Source organism: Salvia miltiorrhiza, chromosome 3, assembly GCF_028751815.1.
Source record: "Salvia miltiorrhiza cultivar Shanhuang (shh) chromosome 3, IMPLAD_Smil_shh, whole genome shotgun sequence".
NCBI classification, from domain to species: Eukaryota; Viridiplantae; Streptophyta; class Magnoliopsida; order Lamiales; family Lamiaceae; genus Salvia; species Salvia miltiorrhiza.
In genome coordinates this window covers 51,874,835-51,889,910 of record NC_080389.1, presented here as the reverse complement: position 1 = coordinate 51,889,910, position 15,076 = coordinate 51,874,835, and the positions used below count along the sequence as shown (strand labels likewise).

Genomic DNA, 15,076 nt, shown 5'->3' with positions numbered 1-15,076 from the left:
CTCCCGCTGCCCCGCATCATCTTGTAGGATTCTGTGTGTTTTTCACATTTTTTGAAAAGCTTTTAACTTAAAATATAAAACTACCAGCAGCGGCCATTAGGTATATTTCGAGTTGATATTTTACGTGTATATATTGTACACACTACATTCCGTGCAGTAATAAAACAAAGTAGCAAATATATACAAGAAGCGAAGGAACAAATATGTCCACTACCAAGGCAATTATGCTAAAACAACAGAGAAAACTACTTTCAAAAACTTGTTTGAGGTTATAGTACCCAATCCATGCAAGAATTAAACCAAGATTTAAGACTATAATTTCACATTAAATGAAATTTTCAAATGAAGGAATCCACGTACAGAACTTGCTGAGTCAAAGGTTACATAAGCACAAGATGTAATATTTGTTTTGAGTTTATTAGCATTTGTATAGCAATATAGTAAAATTATAGCCGCACTGTAATAACTTTTCCTCACCCATCATTTAGGATGCCTTGAGATCATCCAAGCCAACGCTAGCCTGTCAAAGGGACAACAAAAATAAGTTTAACATTTTACATTGTATCTTTTAAGATTGAATGTCATTTACGCTGAGCATATGGTTTCAATTTGACTAACAATATTCCACATCAATATTGAAAAGAGAAAAATGAACCCTATAAACACGAAAGACAGGTACTTGGAGTTTGTTTGAAACATTTAATACATTTCACAGCCAGAGATCATACCAAAAATTTGTGGTTCTCCTCAAGAAATGGTGAGAAAGTGGTGCAAAATTTCTCAATATCACTATTAGCATCACCATTTCCAGCAACGACGTCTAAGAACTTCTTCCTATCAGGAGCGAGCTTCATAGCAACCTGAAATTTTGGTTCAAAATAACCATTTGCTAGGGTACAACATAACTAAGAAGATTTAAAACATCCAATCTAGCGTGAACTGTTTCTACAGATCAAAAATATTGAACGCAAACATTGAGAATAAATAAACAGGAACTGAATTATATGGTTTCTGAGTTTATATAATAACAGCTTTCAGTGCCATGCAATCACATTCTCAGACTAAATGACATGCTTGGTGGCGGTTGATGTTTGACTTTATGAATGGACTAAAAAACAAATTGTTCGTTCGAATGCATTAAGTGGTAAAAGAAATAACAAGGACATTCTACACCAAGCATCAATGCCCAATTTCAATATTGTACTTTAGCAATTCACAAACTCAATTGATGCTTGGAACATTCTAACTGAAAATAATGTGCATTGAAAGTTCTTACAGAAAAGCTTGAACTAGCCAGCCAACCATGCCACTTTTTTAGAGTCTTCCCATAAGCATCAGTACAGGCTTGAGACATAGACCAGTCTTGATGATGAATTAAATTCCGGAATAATTCTACCAAGAAATCCATTGCCCTACAAGTTATAGAATTATAATTTAAGTCTGTTTCCAAGCCAAATACTAATAAGTAACAAGAGATTACATGTGTTTACTCTGACAGGTATATTTAAGCAAATGAAGTTATAAAGGAACACTAGCAACTAGCAAGTCAATTAGGAATTAAAGAGAAAGTGATTGATTCTGTATCATTTCTACCTTGTCAACCACAGGAGGCCATTGGTGCAACTAGATGAGCCTTTAGCAGTCTTAGCATCAACTTCTTCTTGTACCATAGTGTATAGATGGATATACTTAGTTGGGCTGGACAAATATTTGTTCTCTAGCCTCTACAGTACAAGAGATGAAGATGTGATTTGATAAAAGAATATATCTCTAGCCTCTGATAGTGGCAGTTAAGTATGTACTATAGAAAATCATCTCACAGTTATATTGCCTCCAATGTCAGATTTGACAATTGCCATAGCAGCTCCAAACTTTTCTGCAAACATTCATGGATAGTTAAATCTTATTGGTCAATTCCTTCCCATCACAATAACATGGCAAACTAAACCATACAAGAGGGCAGGAAAATTTATATTTTAGAAAATTTTAGAGCTCAGGGAATATTATTACTGACTGAGAAATTGAAAAATATGTGGCTTATGATATACAACAAGTGCTTATTACATCACCAAACATTTTACAATATGCTTCACGGTAAATTGACTGCAAATATTTACCTAAAAGTCTGTTCATGTTAAGAGCCCTGATTAGATGTTGAGTGAAGTCCCCTTTAACTCATCTATTTTTGTCACACATTGAATATTTCTTAAGATCCATCATCCAGGATGGAGACTAGATTAAAACAGATCTACAGATCAACTGGTTTAAAAGATTGTCTGCAACTCTGCATATTTATATATATAGTTGCAATGGAATAAGCAGCCACTACCTAAAGGAGAGACGACAACTGCACCAGAGAAGGTGCTATATGATAGGCAGTAATGCAGTTGCCGGCGTTCAAACTTGTGACCTCAGCTCAAGTTCCTAACACTACACCACAAGGCCAACCTAGACCTCAGCCTCAATTCTCGACATTTAACGTGGCATTTTGAGTGACGAAGTGATGGAAAAATGCTAGCCTGAAGTACGAAATCCTAGGTCCGACCTGAAAGAGGTCGTTATGAAGGGAAATCGGAAAGCAACCAGTGTAAAGACAGACCAGAATGAGATAAACAAGGATCCAAACATCTGACGGCTAACTGATAAACAATAAATGCTGGCAGCACACAGCTAAACCAAAGATATTAAGATAGTGAATTATAGTCTGCATGTCATGTAAAAATAAACAAATGAATATCTCCTAGTGAATTGAAGTAGTGCAAAACTCAAAACGCACATTAGTTTCTGTATGAATTCGAGAGAATTTACCGATCACGGGTAATATAAGCTTGCATACATCCAAGAATGGCTTAGTTAGCATTACTCCATCTTCCGACTTAACATGCTTCATTCCTTCCAATGCAGGGCTGAACACTGTGCCCTCCATTCCGTCCTTTACTGCATAGAGTGAACAACATTGCCTTACAAAATACAGGGAAAAAGAAAAACAAGCAGTGCTCTCTGCAAACCCTGGATCTCAAGCACTAATAAGAAACTGATCTGCCTAAACGACATATAAATTATTAAACCAAATTAACAGGCTACTGATATTAACTAGCTCACAGATCTCCGAACTCCAAATAACTGATGAAGAAATAACTAGATCAAACACACAAACACGCACGAATCCCAATTCGACAGTCGTGAATGTCATTGATGCTTATGGTTCAAATGAATTGATCGACCAAATTGTTCTCGAAATCTTATAAATTCTAACATCCATTAGCTAAAAATTAGACAAGAGATCGTGATCGTTCATAACAAATAATTAATCAAATTAAACAGAAAAGAAACAAGCAAAGAAGATCACATTAACAAACTGCAAAAATATAAGAATAAATTGGTGAAGAAATGCAAGAGACTATAGATCCGAGCGTACCTAGTAGAATTGGGGAGAAAGTAGCTTGCAAATTATGAGCAGTGTCGTTTGCGACTAGCTTTGAAGAAACGCTGCTTCAGTCTGTTTTATACTATTGCGGCCAAAATAAAAAACGTTCCGAAATAAATGGGATGTGTGATAGTTGGGTTGGGAATAAAAAGAAAAATGTTGGCACGTCTACTTAGTAAGCCGGTAGTCAACTACTATGAAATCACAAGCTACACCGTCCACCTATGGCTTTACCCACTATTTATTTTTTGAGAGGAGATAGCATAATTATATGGCGGTAGGGTTGTAAATGAATCGAATATTTTTGCTCGATTCGAGATTCGATTCGAAATTGTGTTATTCGTATTCGATAACAAATATTAGATTCGATTCGATTAGTATTCAAATACTTATATGAAATTATGATATTCGATTCGATTCGATATTCGCATAGATACATGATTAAATACTTAAATATTATATATATGTATATATGTGTGTGTGGAGGGGCTAAAATAAATTATGAACTAATTTTCACCCTTAGATTGTAAATTTTATGGTGGATTCATCACTTTATTGGATGAATTTAATTTTATATTCATCAATATTTAATTATATATATAAGAATTATAATATTATATAATAATTTACAATTTTAAAAAGGAAAAATGCAAAGAATCATAATATACATGCATTAAGGTAATTCTCCATAATTGTAAAAGTAAAAATTTACAATTTATAAAATCAAAATTGTAAATTGAAGTCATTCTTCCATCACAAGTCGCGCTTCGTCATTGCGATTGTAAACTAATCAAATAATTCGTATTCGATTCGATATTCGTATTCGATAAATATTCGATTCGATTCGATTCGGTTAGTATTCAAATACGAATACGAAATTATGATATTCGACTCGATTCGATTCGTTTACAACCCTCCCACCAGGTCCCAATTTCGAAACCTATAACCCCCATTTTTGCGATTTTTTCATTTTCCCTTTTTCTTTTCTTTTTTTTTTTTTTTTGAAAAAAAGTAACAAATAGCCCCCTATCATACAACCTCCTAATACGTTTACCTCCTTATCTTTTGATTTTGGGTTGTTAACCCCTCAATATGTCATAAAGAGTGCAAAATACCCCCTACTAGCGGACACTTAACACCGTTAGGTATTTTTCATTTTTTTTTATTTCTTACTAATATTTCTTACTATAAGCATAATTTTTTTGAATTTAAATTTAAATGTTTGTAATATTTCAAATAAAATCATTTTTGAATACACACACATTCATTGCGTTCTTGTAACAATTAAAGTTAGATGAGATTTAATGTACATATATATTATAAACAAAAAAATAAATCGTACCAATTAATATACACTCCATCCGCCAAGATTATGGCAATTTGCTTGGGCACGGGATTTAATAAAATTGGTAATGATTTTGATGTAGTGGAGAAAGTGTCCCACCACTTTATGAGATGAGCGGTTGAGATTGAATTTTGAGTGGTTTTTTTGTAAATAAAGAGTGTTAGTAAGGATAAAATATTAAAGAGGATGGTGGTACCATTGTCATAAAAGGAAAGTGACATAATCTTGGCGGACGCCCGATATAGTAATTGTGACATAATCTTGGCGGACGGAGGGAGTAGTATATAAAAATAAATCATTACTTTTTATGACGACAATAATTACTTGAGCAAATAATTGTTACTTTTCTAAATGAGAATTTGTATTTTTAGTTATTTGATCAAATAGTTATTGGTGTAAGAAAAAGTAATAATTAATATGAACAAAAGTAATAATTATATGAATTTCTAAACTCAATCAATCAAGTGTTTCGGATTTAGTGTTTAATATTTAGGGATAATTTAGTGTTTAGGATTTAGAAAATATAACACTTTATATTAAATGTAATTAAATCCTTATATCAATATGAAAATACATTTGGACAAATGTATATTTGTATAATGAAATGTAAAATTTTGTTTTCTTAAATTAAATTTAAAAGTTCTTTTAGTATTTTGCACTTTTTTTAATTAATAATATGAAAAGTAATACTTTCTCCGTCCCGCGAATCTTGAGTCAATTCTTTTCAGCACAGGAATTAAGAAAATACTATTTAGTGTGTTATGTGTGGTAGGTGAAAAAGTGAAAAGGTGAATAAAGGAGATTTTTTTTTGCCATATAAGGAAATGACTCAAGATTCGTGGGGCGGCCAAAAAAGGAAAGTGACTCAAGATTCGTGGGACGGATGGAGTACTTATTTTCAATGAAAGTAATTATTATTACAATGGAATGTAATGTTTCTAAATTATTACATTTGTTCATGATAATTGTTATTTTTATTCATGAGAATTTGTACGTTTAGTTATTTGATCAAATAATTATTATTGTAAGAAAAAGTAATTATTAATATGTATAAAAGTAATGTTAATTTTACTCGTTTGAACTTGTAATTTTGTATATTTGGTCAATTAATTGTAGAGGCTAAAATCTACAATTGAAGTTGACGTCTGCACGTCCGGAAAGATTGGGCACTAGCAACCTGTCAACACAAGAATACGTAAGAGCCCTAGGTTGAGCACCGGGTGGGGGTGTCGACCGTAGAGCCTCCGACGCTCAAGTCAGTAGCGGAATCGCAAAATAGAATGATAAGCGAATTGAAATAGAGAGAAAGGCAGGCTGGAGTATGCGGTTATTCCAGGCTGTAGGCGGCGTCGGAGGGTGGAAACGGTGACAGTGAGTTGTGATAATGGAATATTGGAGGCGGCGATAGGCCAAGCTGGCTATTTCCGGTTTGGAAGAGAAATCAGCCCGGCGGCAGAGTAGAGAGAGAGTTCAAGGAGTAGAGAGCAAGTAGGATTTTTCCTGTCCCTTTGATGACCTAGTCGGGCTGTTTATATAGTGGACATCCAGCCGCTAGGGTTTCTACAGTCTGGCCTCGTCAAGGCCCTTATCTCCCAGGTTGTTGCGATTTGGGCGGGATCACAAAGATTTACCCGTCTGACCGCGTCAGCTTGGTGGGAGACGTGTTTTAGGGTTTGACGGCTGGGCCTTGTACTTTGTCCTTCTAACCGTGGGAATAACCATTGGGCCGTATGCGATATATCCAGCTTGGTTGTGGACTCCGGTCGGTCTATAGCTTTCCGGGCTAGATGGGCCAACCTATGTGACTGACTGGGCCTTTAGGGTCGTGCCAGGTTGGTGAGCTAGCTTGGTGGACAAGCGTGATGGGCCAGGCTGGGTGCGAATTATTCGGCCAGACCGTTTGGATGAGTTGGATATGAAGTGAGATAGTCAGTCCGGGTCGGCCCAGGTTGATCTTGCAATAAGTATAATTTGACTTATCAGGCTGGACGAACAAGTAATTGGGTCAGCCTAGTCATCGCTCCAAGTTGGTTCGAGGTTTGTCGGGTTAGATTGACCGGTTTGTTTGTCTAATTAGTCCAGCTTGGAATGTTGATTGGGCTTGAGCCAAGTTGACGAATTTTGCCCACTACAGTTAGCCCCCCACTCTACAATTAGAAATTTCTAATTGGAGAGTTAATTGACTACAACCATTCCGTATAGGTGGATTTTTTGGATATCTGGTTGTCTTGGTTGGTAGAGCCAATCGGTTGTAAAAAATTAATCATTTGCATTGATCGACTACTATATTGCCAGGCTGAAGCAGATTGCAAAATTAGCTTGCAAGTCGGATGCAAACTTTTCTTAGCTTGGTGTAAGACTATGTATTTGCAATTTGGACATACATTAATTGTTTTGTCGAGTTAAGAAATGTATAATCGGATTGTGTCGTCTTAAATTGTTGCGACGGTATATGGTGTGAACCTATTTGAAATTAAATGACAGCCGGTATATGTGAGCCAAGTTGAATCCGTTTGCCAACATGGATTTTGGTGCTTTATTAGCCTGAGATTTTTCAAAGAAATAATACAACTTGTAGTTGTTTGCCAACATGGATCGTGGTATTTTACCAGCTTGGAGTTGTTCTAAAGAGAAATAACAGGTTGTAGGAATTTTATTTCCACAAGTTGAGATTTTTTCCCACTCTCTTTCTATTTTTTTTTTTTTTTTGAGAAATATATACGTATATCTAATTTGGCTTGTCAGCCTGAAAATCGTTGTGACGGTAGACGACGTGAGTCTATTTGAATTGAAATGACAGTCCGTATAGGATGAATCCATTTGCCAACATAAATTTTGATTGTTTTATCAGGTTGAGATTTTTCGAAGAAAATATACAGCTTGTAGTGTTTGGGTTGCTTCACCAGCTTGGAATTTCTTTTTCTCTTGTTCTATTGAAATTTGCAGTTTGAAAATTCGAAATAGACACGTTGAAATAGGCAGATATTTATCAGTTTGGAAATTTGAGGTGGAGAATTTTTCTAATTTCTCCATCCTGGCTTATTTGTCAAAATACAGCTTGTAGTTATTGTCGATACAAATTATACAACTTGTAGTTATGTTGGCAAATGAAGAATTCAGTCTGTGTTGACAACTGATAACCGTGTCCAGCTTGGGACTAAAAGAATACAACTTGTAGAGATGTAGAGCAACTTGAATTTTTTTTTCTCTTAGAAATTTGAAATAGGTAAATGTTTCCCAGCTTGGGTTTTTGGAATAGGCAAAATCCCCTATTACTCCAACCTGGCTTATTGTCGAAAATGTAACACGGCTTGGAATTGTAGGATATGCAAAGTTTCCATTTACTTCAGCTTGTAGAGCTTTGGAGCGCTTCACCAGCTTGGGGGTTTCTTTTCCCCTTGTTCTATTGAAATTTGGAGCTTGATAATATGAAATAGGTGAATCTCTTCCAACTTGGCTTTTTTTTTTTTTTTTGAAATAAGCGTTTTTCTACAGTCTGGCTCATTTGTTGCTCCAGCCTGTATGCTTGGAATTTCTTTTCCATTTGTGTTGTTGAATTATAGAGCTTGAAAATTTGAAATTGATAAATATCTCCAGCTCAGATTTTTGCAATAGGCAAATTCCCAATTACTCCAGCTTGGACAAATCGAAATTCTCGAAATTGGCGTTTTTATAACCACTCCCAGCTTGAAATTTTTCAGTAATAAGATATAGGAATTTCAACTTGGAATTATTCGAATAACAAGATGTAAAAGTTTTGCCCTTCACAAGTTGGGGCTTTCTCTCACTCCCTTTAATGAGCACATATTTACAGGCTGTATTTGAATTCGGTCATGTGTCGGATTTGGGTGTGCTGTGTAGTCCCATAAAATAAATTATCGAAGGTCCGGCCTGGTGGGTGAATTCCCATTTTTCATCGAAGGTTCAGGCTGGTGGGCGAATTTCCACTTTTCAACTAGGGTCCAGCCTGATATATTATATATACATATATGTATATATATTTTTTTAAGGAAAGTCCAGCCTGGTATTTAGAAGTGGTAGATCTTTGTTTTCTCTCTCATCTGGTTCGAAGAAGAGGGGAGACATCCCTCTCTTCCCGTCTCATTCCCGCCGTTAACAACAACGACAACCACCTTCATTTGGCCGGCGCTGTTCAGACCTTGGCTTTGCCGGAATGAGGGCCGTTGTGGTGGCGGTCGATTGGCGGCGATTGGTGCCTAGGATTTTTCATTCGCGGCTTCGTGGCCGCGACTGTTGGGTGATTACCGGCCAGAAGGCGGCGTCCTTCGCCGGATAGTCGAAGGAGAAGGGTTTGTTGGCCGAATTTGTGATTTTCTTGCAGATCTAGAGCTCAGGCGCGGTGCTCCCGTCTTGCTTCCCTCGGATTCTCGGCCTTCTCTCCAGAAATTTGAGGCGAGTCTCGCCAAATCTAGGCCTCTCAGCAGGTTCGCGGTGCTGTGTAGTCGTGGATGGGGGAGAGTCGAGGAGCGCGGCGGCGACGTGGTATCGCAGCGATGGCTGCTATTTTGTGAGATGAGAGAGACGAGCTGGGGGAGCTGAACCCGGCGGCTCTCCGGGGCAAATCATGCTGTAATTTTTTTTCCTTTTGGAGTTCTTGTAATTTGGGATAGATTCGAGTAAGGAGTTCTTTGTGCTGTTATTGTTGTTGTTGATGGATGGAGAGGCGAAGTGTGCGGCGGCGGCCGCAGCGCTGCTGTTGTCGGAGGATAGAGGGAGGCGGTGGTCGGTTCTTCTCGTTGTTCCTCAGAATGGACGGTGGCAGCCCGGAGGCGAGACGCGCGGCGGCGGCGTGGTGTCGCCGTCCATCAAAGAGTAAAGTCTCAAACCATTGCTATTGTGTGAAGTGAGGTAGACGAGCTGGATTCAGGCGGTGGAGGTGACGCTCCAACCGATTTTCGCCGGTGTTCAGTGGGGAAGAAAGTTGGGTTGGATCAGTGTATTAATAAATATCTTATCTTAAGTTGCTATTGTGTATCACTTGGAGGTGGCGGTGCCTTCGCCGGAAGAGGAGCTGCTGTGGTTGGTTCGGCTGAAGAGAGAGGTTAAGGGGCGGCAATGTGGCGTGGCCGTAGCTGAGTTGTGAGGTGAGGAAGACGAGCTGAGGCAGCTGCGGAGGTCCAATCGAATTTTTGCCTTCTGTCGGAATTTTCATAGGCAGCAGCTGAGGAATTGAATCCGACTGTGTGCCTCAGATTTTTGCAGATACAGAAAATCAAACATCATGTGTTGGATTTTGATTTTGAGCTGAACATTGGATGTTTGGGATGGCAAATTTGGATTCTTAGAGTCGATAGCTATTTTCTTTCTCCTTTTGTCTGTAATGAAGTACAACCTTCCCTTTATCTGTTGAGAAGTGAAATTGCTACCTCTTCCTTGCAGAAGTGCTATTATTCTATAAATTCTGTACAACAAATAAATTTATCTATTGGTCTTTTGAAGATGCAATGTTTTTCGGTGCCATGCTCGTATGTAGGGTAGAGTTTTAAGATGGTAACATAGAACTTGTATTGAAAGATAAGAATATAATATAAATATGAACTTGTGTTATCTGGAACTGTGAAGATATTGAGAAGAAAAGTTATGACTGCGTATCATATTTGTTGGTGTCTATATGCAGTAATGCCCCTCTTCCGTCTGATTTTGGGTGTAATCAACTTTGTCAGTAATGTAAAGTATACTTATAAGTAGGTTGCTTGAAGAATGCCTATTTAGACTTTGTGGTGTTTGCTCTACTTAGTATTATCTTTTGGAAATGATTTGCGAAAGTTTCTTCACTTGCAACATATGGTGTTCAATTGTTTATCATTGATTTGGCATCTGCGAGAGATATGATTGCCATTTGATAAGCATTAATGCTTATGTATTAATGTTACACTTTGCTGATATAGCTTAATGCTCATGTTGTTTGAGAGATAGCTCAATGGCCGTGTGTCGTTTATGACATGAAAGCGCTTAATTCTTTATGACATGCCTGCCTCTTTTGTGTCGAGTAGTGAAAATTATAAATCGTCGGATGATGACACAAGCTGTGTGAATACTGTGAATGGCGTGACAAAATATAGGTCCCGGGCCAGGCGTGGTATGGTTGTGTTTGATTCCGAGATTGGTGAGGATCGCTTGAAGGGAGTATTCCCGCATACAATTTGGGAGATAGGAGCCCGAAATATGTTATCACATTTGACGAGTTGGATGAACTCCAAGCTGCCTATGGTATTTCTCTTTGTGCCAATCTGGTTGCTCCATCCAATTTAGAATGGCCCGATTGATTATATCCAGGATGGACAGTCATGTATGAAAGTTTTCTCTAGATGGGTGCCCGCTTTCCTATTCTTCGACTAGTGTTTGAGGCTTGCACTTACTATCGCATTGCTCCAGGTCAATTAGTTTCGAACGTGTGGCGCATTCTCATGGCTATCCAGGTTTTTAGCGAGCTGAGTGGTGTTCACGTCAATTTTTCTGAAGTTTTGCAGGCTTACAGCTTGAACCTGTTCGAGGGGTGGCCGAACAGCTATTACTCCCACGTGACATGGATTATTTGAAGAAGATGGGAAGTGGCAGTGTGGCTAGTGAGCTCTTCGATCATGTCTTCTGGTAAATATTTTTGAGTATAGGTTATTTTGTTGACATGAATTTCTGATTTTTCAATCTTGTTGCATTTTTGTGTTTGTTGTAGAGTATGCAGAAAGCTGCATTCCTTAAGGAAATAACTCTTGCAATGGTAGCGGAGCTCAGTGAGTTGAGGGCTGAACGAACGAGTTGGCGAGACAAGATGGCGCATGATGAGGCCAATAAGATTGTCAAAAAATTGGAGTCTGCCAAGTTGGAAGACGCTCATCGGCTGGAGCGAGCTGCAGCGGACTGCAAGGATCTCGAAGCTAAGGTTGTTGCTTTGGAGCAGCAAATCCTTTATGCAAGTTGTGAGACAGAGGTACGAGTTCGGGGTGAGATGGCCTTGGTGTATCTCGAGAATCAGCACCCCAAGACTTGGGATGTCCCGCAATACATAGATGAATTTAATGAGTGGAAGGCTGACAGGAGCAAGAGGCGCAGCTTGCTAACAACTTCGCCGGGATGACCACTGGAGACGACCACCCTTAGCTGGGGGAGTGACTTTTTAAGCGGGAAATGAGATTTTGTTATTGTTTGCTTGCATTACATTATTTGAGACTTGACTATTTAACCGACCTCCTGTGTCGGCTTGTGTATGTTTTATCTCCAGCTTGAACTTTAGACCATTGGGTCGGTTTGAGCTATTTATCTTATTAGGACGTTTCATTTGTGAACTTTTGGAAAGTCGACATTGCTAGATATCTGTGAGATTTGCCTTATTCTATAATTCGATGTGGTTTGCTGAATCACCATTTTGCATGTGAATTTGTTAAGAGCATATATGTGCACATGTTTGAATATCTCATTTGATGAAGTAAATACATTGATTATCATGTTTTCGATAACGTATGGATTGGTGCAACATATTGCAGCTTGTATATCGAAAGAACAACGATATGTTAAAGAGATGCATAGACACAACTTGTCATTTTATTTTTATTTCGAATTTTCCAGCCTGAAATTAATGTTGGACAATTTTATTGCATCCAGACAGAACCAGGCTGGATTCATATGTGTCGCCTTGTATGTGATTTTGATATGTATACTTGTATTTATTTTGCGTATAAATCCGTTTAAGGCATATATGAGCCTTATTGAAATCATGGATTCAATATCATATGGATTGACACAATGTAGCTTGTATATTTGAAAGAACACCAATATGTCGAAGAGATGAATAGATGCAGCTTGTCCTTCTCATCTTCATTTTGTTGTACCAGCCTGGACCGAATGATGGAGAGTTTATTATTTTTTGAGCAAGGCCAAGCTGGATTTTGATTTTCTTTTGGTTATACAAGTTGGAATCGGCTGACGTTGGCCAACTTGTGATTTTGACTTCGGCAAATTGTGTCCCATCTTGGTGTGTTTGCTGATTTAATGCTTTCATGCAACATGCCGGCTTGGGATTATTTTTTTGAAGCAAAATATGGAATCGTAGAATTGTTGGCTCTAAATTGTCCAAGTCAAATATTTGAAATTGAAGCAAGTTGGAATTCATTATATTTGGATCGTACTGACTTCGACCAACTGTGGCTAGTACCATGTGGACATTTGAACAAGTGGCTAATTCTAGCTTTAAAAAAGATAAATATTTACAAACTTTTTGACTATCTCGTTGGTTGGTCCAAGCTGGGTGGTTCGTTCAACTGGATGACTAGAGACCAATGGTCTTGAATTTCATGTTGTGATGATGTTTCTTTCCTTAATGATACAGGTTGATCTTGTCCGTGTAGAGGAGTCATCATTGGCGACTTGTATCTCGCAAGGTGCTAACGTCGCAGGACAGGCTGAGACACGTCGATTTGAGGTTGGTGGCTGCACTCCGGAGAGTTTCCTACCTACATCCGGCGATGATCAAACCAAATGTAGTTCTTGGGCCAGATTGTGCTCCGTAGAGCCATGCTCCGTAGAGTTGCCTACGTACCCTTTGACGGGATCAAGAGTGATGTAGCTCAGTCTTGGTGGCGATCCGGGCGGCTAGCTCAGCCTGAGTAGCCACGTGGGGTGCATCAGGAGTTTCAGATTCGTCACAACCATCAGACATGATTGATGCTCGTGTAGTGATCTAAGGAAAGTGTGTTGATTTGCTTAATTGCTAGGGCCCCACGGTGGGCGCCAAATTGTAGAGGCTAAAATCTACAATTGAAGTTGACGTCTGCACGTCCAGAAAGATTGGGCACTAGCAACCTGTCAACACAAGAACACGTAAGAGCCCTAGGTTGAGCACCGGGTGGGGGTGTCGACCGTAGAGCCTCCGACGCTCAAGTCAGTAGCGGAATCGCAAAATAGAATGATAAGCGAATTGAAATAGAGAGAAAGGCAGGCTGGAGTATGCGGTTATTCCAGACTGTATGCGGCGTCGGAGAGTGGAAACGGTGACAGTGAGTTGTGATAATGGAATATTGGAGGCGGCGATAGGCCAAGCTGGCTATTTCCGGTTTGGAAGAGAAATCAGCCTGGCGGCAGAGTAGAGAGAGAGTTCAAGGAGTAGAGAGCAAGTAGGATTTTTCCTGTCCCTTTGATGACCTAGTCGGGCTGTTTATATAGTGGACATCCAGCCGCTAGGGTTTCTACAGTCTGGCATCGTCAAGGCCCTTATCTCCCAGGTTGTTGCGATTTGGACGGGATCACAAAGATTTACCCGTCTGACCGCGTCAGCTTGGTGGGAGACGTGTTTTAGGGTTTGACGGCTGGGCCTTGTACTTTGTCCTTCTAACCGTGGGAATAACCATTGGGCCGTATGCGATATATCCAGCTTGGTTGTGGACTCCGGTCGGTCTATAGCTTTCCGGGCTAGATGGGCCAACCTGTGTGACTGACTGGGCCTTTAGGGTCGTGCCAGGTTGGTGAGCTAGCTTGGTGGACAAGCGTGATGGGCCAGGCTGGGTGCGAATTATTCGGCCAAACCGTTTGGATGAGTTGGATATGAAGTGAGATAGTCAGCCCGGGTCGGCCCAGGTTGATCTTGCAATAAGTATAATTTGACTTATCAGGCTGGACGAACAAGTAATTGGGTCAGCCTAGTCATCGCTCCAAGTTGGTTCGAGGTTTGTCGGGTTAGATTGACCGGTTTTTTTGTCTAATTAGTCCAGCTTGGAATGTTGATTGGGCTTGAGCCAAGTTGACGAATTTTGCCCACTACATTAATCATTGTCGTAAGGAAAAGTAATTATTGATATGATGAAATGTAATGTTTATAAATTATTACATTTGTTTACGATTTGTTATTTTCATTCATAGGAACAAATGTATATCTTTTGTTTATTAAAAGTAAATATTCCTATAAAAATTTAGGGTTTAATTTTCAGGGTTTAGGGTTTAGAAAATATAATACTTTGTATTGAATGAATACATTTGTTGTGCTAACAAATGTATATCTTATGCTTATTAAACGTAAATATTCCTATTATGGTTTAGTGTTTAAGGTTTAGGGTTTAATCTTCATGGTTTAAGGTTTAGAAAATGTAATATTTTATATTGAATTAAGTTAAATATTTATATTAACATAAGTATACATTTGTGCGAACAAATGTACTCCCTCCGTCCCACGAATCTTGACACGTTTTCTTTTTGGGCCGTCCCACGAATCTTGACACGTTTTCATTTTGGGTAATAATTATGACCTTCTCTCTCCTACTTTATCACTTTTATATTTTATTAACTACACATGTCAA

General features: G+C 38.7%; 1 protein-coding gene across 1 annotated transcript; it reads right to left on the bottom strand.

Annotated features, from left to right (window-relative positions):
• Positions 1–294: 294 nt before the first annotated feature.
• LOC131014252 (glycolipid transfer protein 1-like) lies at positions 295–3,539 on the bottom strand. The gene is made up of 7 exons (XM_057942163.1): positions 3,419–3,539; positions 2,809–2,937; positions 1,821–1,876; positions 1,594–1,724; positions 1,277–1,412; positions 729–860; positions 295–520 (listed from the first exon to the last, which is right to left on the bottom strand). Exons 2-7 carry the CDS (start codon positions 2,924–2,926, stop codon positions 485–487), a joined length of 609 nt encoding a protein of 202 aa, XP_057798146.1. The 5' UTR covers positions 2,927–2,937; positions 3,419–3,539; the 3' UTR covers positions 295–484.
• Positions 3,540–15,076: the final 11,537 nt, after the last annotated feature.

What these genes read in the sequence shown, in the direction of transcription:
- LOC131014252 (XM_057942163.1), bottom strand. Translation starts at nt 2,926, where the DNA reads ATGGAGGGCACAGTGTTCAGCCCTGCATTGGAAGGAATGAAGCATGTT. An exon ending in GCTTATATTACCCGTGATCG is followed by an intron (nt 1,877 to 2,808) that starts GTAAATTCTCTC and finishes GAATGTTTGCAG; the next exon opens with AAAAGTTTGGAGCTGCTATG. An exon ending in GGCCTCCTGTGGTTGACAAG is followed by an intron (nt 1,413 to 1,593) that starts GTAGAAATGATA and finishes TATAACTTGTAG; the next exon opens with GGCAATGGATTTCTTGGTAG.